The sequence below is a fragment of the Etheostoma spectabile genome, chromosome 18, assembly GCF_008692095.1.
Source record: "Etheostoma spectabile isolate EspeVRDwgs_2016 chromosome 18, UIUC_Espe_1.0, whole genome shotgun sequence".
In the NCBI taxonomy this organism is placed as follows: domain Eukaryota; kingdom Metazoa; phylum Chordata; class Actinopteri; order Perciformes; family Percidae; genus Etheostoma; species Etheostoma spectabile.
In genome coordinates this window covers 13,626,981-13,631,477 of record NC_045750.1, presented here as the reverse complement: position 1 = coordinate 13,631,477, position 4,497 = coordinate 13,626,981, and the positions used below count along the sequence as shown (strand labels likewise).

Sequence of the window (4,497 nt, the reverse complement as noted above, 5' to 3'; positions counted from 1 at the left end):
ATATATATATATATATATATATATATATATACACACACACACACACACACATACTGTACATACACACATACTGTACATACATACACACATACATACATACATACATACTATAAAGTATAAAACCTAATTTTTTAATAAAAGTTGTGATTCAATTTGGTGCTCAAGAAAATGTTTTGCTTTAACATCTTTAAAACCAAACTATTTCTATTTCTAATCTTATATAATATATGTTGGCTCAACAGACTACATTAGACTGGTGAGCTGTAAGGTGTCCTGCCACAAGATGGAGCCACACTACTGCACTACTTGCAGCCCAAGTGCAGTTCATTATTCAGACACCAACCAAATTGACCTTAACACCTGCTCAAATCCAAGACAATTTTCCCCCCACACATCAAGCTGAATACAGATATATCCACAAAAGGTATTTACGATAAAATCACAAGTGTTGCACACTTACGATCTTCTTCTTTTGGCAGAGAAATGCATGGCACTCCAGGGTCTCATTGAACTGACTCTGAGAGACATATGCAAAGACCTTATCCTGAGTTTTATCTGCTGTGCAGTACGAGATTCTGGATGAGAAGAGACAATAAAAACAACAACAACAATTTTTATTCAAGTATATTAACACTATCAATCCACCTGACATAATTGCATTTATGATGATAAATGAGTAATTGCAGTAAACTGGAACCAAAGGACACCATTTACAGTCCATTAGCTGCTAGCCTGCACACTCTTAATAAAACCACATACATCAAGATAAGCTACAATTTAGGCCATCACTTTGCTTTTGAAACTCAACTTTTTCCATATCCATATGGAAAACACTCATAGCAGGATGAGAGTGCTGGTTTTGAATATTATGCTGATTAAGTCCCACAGATGGGAAAGGTGGAGCAGGAGACCAACGAGCAGCAGTGACATGAGAGATGCTTGAAGCTGTGACTGAGCTCTTTGGTACTTCATATTTTCAGATTGTTTGTGTTTAATGCAAAAACATCAACTCAAATGCTGATATAATATTGCATTGTGTATTTCAAGTTTTTCCATTCAAGGCTTAGATGGTAAATTGACCCTGAAATGTTCAGTCAGGAGATAATGGAGGTAAAGGGACAACATTTACAGATTTTGTGTTGAGGCAACACACGCCAGCTTAAAAAGTATAATTTTGAGGAATTCCCTATATTCAGGTAACCTTTATGCTAGTCCTCAGAGTTATTTGTCTCTTGAGAGGTTCAACCAATAAAAGGCATGTGAATTTGCAGAAAATCAGATGTAGATAACAGTTCATTTCTAAAATAACCTCTGTGACTGTTACATAATATATTGCAACTTCTGTTGAAATATCTGAATTTCTACTGCTGGTAAAAATAGAAAGTCTTGGATTATGAATGGATCTCCGCTGTGACTATATTGCACTTGAGACCTCATTTCCAACAGTCACACTGAATCTCTCCTGGACCTGGTTTTCAAGAAATCCAATTGTCTGCAAATCCAGCATGGCCAGTCATGACCAGTTATTTGCAATGGCTATCAAAAACCAATCTAGACAAAGTCCACAAAGCCAATTGGCTCCCCCACAACAGCTTGCCTGGGTTTACTGACACGATGGACACGAAACCGATGGATTTGTTTTGTCGGCTGTTAGAATTCTCGATCTCGAGTCACCCCGTATGTCTATCTGGGGCTGTTACCTGAACCAGCAGAGTGCGTCATGTTTGTTGCTTTAAATAGATCTGTGAATGAGCCACAGCAACTTTTGTCACTATAAATAAACATGAAACCTTTATTATAAGCTTAAGGACCAGACTGGATAGCATTATTAAAGTAAAAGCACTCTCATACTATTCTACTAAAAGAACGTTATGGGTCAAACAGAACACAAAAAGTCATCCTTTCTTAATTAGATACTCAGAGTTGCTCAATGCATGTCATCATTTTCATAGTGAGGGATGACACCATATGACTGCATCATTAGTTACTTGTAAACTGTAAACAAAAAGGGATCTGCAGCTAGCAGCCACTCATCTGCTGCACTACATCAAAAAGAAGCACTTTAAATAAAGTAATTTATTTGATCAAACAACAAGCATGAACACACCAGCGCTCGGATATCCCTCTCAGATTGTTTGCTGCCTTGCACCACTAATGCATGACCCACATTGCAATGCCCAGGACACCCTGCCAGCCCTGTATTTCCCCCTCTCCCCAGTGCTCTAACTTATATTCAGGCTTTAATTGCAGAAAAATTAGCAGTGAAAAAGTTTAAAAAGGGTTGACCTATTTAACTTTGAAAAACACGTGTGATGTAACCAAACTGCTCAATTTAAACCTACAGTAAGTATCATCTTACGAAGATATTATCCACCTTCTCCCTAAGAATCTTCGCAAACTAAATTTCACTTATTTCTGTGGGCTTGTATTGTCTGAGCCGCCACAGAGTTTTATGTTGCTGTGTGTGCACTCTCTAAATTTCAATTGGTTTTTAATAATTATAATACATGTATAAATGATTGATAATAAATGAATGTTATATACTGCACAATGATGAATGTTAATTGTTAATTTGGCAGTAGCACAGTATTACATAGCAGTACTATCAACAGAAATCAAATCAATAACTGTAGTGATGGTAAAGCAGTGTTCTTGTCAATTAAGAAATCCATGTTTTAGGGTTTTATTTACTTATTAATAGGTAAAAAATGTATTTGTATGTAATGTATGTATGTAAAAGCTGCAATTAATTTAATTTTTATAACATATCTCATAGTTCAACGAGAAGGTCCCATCCTTAGCGTGTTTTACATAGGTTAAATAAAGGTTCTAAATAACCATGGGCACTCAGAGGAATGCAAAGTCTGCAAACACAGCCATGTCTGGAACTCATCACTGCTTTTTCTTATTCTATGCAGTAGAGAGATGCCCAGAAGTTCACAACAAAAAATGTGGTTCATTGTCTACAACACATTATGATTTAAGCAGTGAACATAAGCAAAATGAGCAAATAGGTCAGTGCACTGCACATTCAGTGCCTACAGTATCGGCAAGAATCTATGACTGTATGAATTACACAATGATGGTGAATATGGATCTTATGAAAGTTGCATCCCATCTTCTATTATCAACAGCAAGAGTTTCACAACTATGTATCATGCAGTATGGGTACAGAAAATAGTTTACTATAATGTAGCATCCATGTGAGAATAATATAAATCTCTAATGTTGATGTCTCATCGGAGTGAATACAAATTTCAGATTTCATCTTGTTGGAACAGATGCTCAAGCTGATCGTTCCATTTATAGTCCCTTCTATGGAGTGTGATGTGCATGCAGATTCACTCATTTTAAGACAATTGGTAAAAAAAAAAAAAAAAATACTGCCACCGATGTGCTACACAATGGATCATCATATTCCAAGATAAAGCCTTCATCTTGAAACAAAAAAATAATTGACAGCCTCACAGAGTTTTCACTAAGCTTGAACAACAAAAGCTGAGCTGTCAGTCTGCATCATATCTCCAAAGAAGCTCCGTGGACCGCAAGCCTTTGATCTCCTCGCTGTGTAGAGCACCGGTGTTTGTTGGGCAGAGAGGGAATATCAATGGAAATATTTAAATATTTACAGTACAAAGCGTGAATAGAACTTCATACATCAAAGCCTTGGATTCTCGACATATACTGCATAAAGCAGGTGTGCTGTTCAACACAACAATGAACTATCTTTTGTTGAACTTTTTATCGGACATAAGTGCATTCATGAAAAAACGCATTTTGCTGTTGCTGCATGGAAGCCGTCATCAAAACATTTTTGCAAATTCTCAAACAGGAAATGGAAAAATACATTCATGAATGCTTAGGGCAAAGAGAGAACACTGTTCTAGGGGATCCGACATACAAATCATACAGATCTAATAGTATCAGAACAATGTGCACAATTAACAGGTGGAGTGTCAGTTACACTTCTAGCTTTCCTGTTCTGAGCGGTATGTTTTGCTGATTGATATGCTGGTTGGTCTCAAAGAGCTCATGTCAGAATATTAATTAGTAACACCAGTCCAGATGGAAGCTGACACACCTCACAATGTTCTGCTTGTTGGTAGATGTACAGTAGTGTTCAAAATAATAGCAGTCCAACATCACTAACCTCATAAATGAATAGAAGTGATATTTCTACTTGGAAAAAAAATGTACTATTAAGTGTTGTAGAGTTATAGAAAACCAACAGACCCAAAAGTCATGACATGCATGCTGCTTATTCCGTGTAATTGAATCTGTAATTGAAAAGGGCATGTTAAAAATAATAGCAGTGTTGTGTTCAATTAGTGAAGTCATTGATTCTGTGAAGAAACAGGTGTCAATTAGGGCCCATATTTAAGGAAAGAAGGAGGAAAATGTTGTGCATGCTGGTTATTGTGCATTTCACACTGAAAAACTCAGCAAAATGGGTTGTTCCAGACACTGCTCTGAGGAACAGAGGACTTTGATTAAAAA

At 36.6% G+C, this 4,497-nt stretch overlaps 1 protein-coding gene across 3 annotated transcripts in view; it reads right to left on the bottom strand.

Moving 5' to 3' along the window:
• si:dkey-71h2.2 (low density lipoprotein receptor adapter protein 1) overlaps positions 1–4,497 on the bottom strand; it is a 90,993-nt gene that overhangs the window by 63,325 nt on the left and 23,171 nt on the right. For all 3 annotated transcript variants that reach the window (XM_032543710.1, XM_032543711.1, XM_032543712.1), the window contains exon 4: positions 461–575. In XM_032543710.1, the coding sequence (XP_032399601.1) occupies positions 461–575 (115 nt within the window). The remainder of the gene's footprint in view (positions 1–460; positions 576–4,497) is intronic.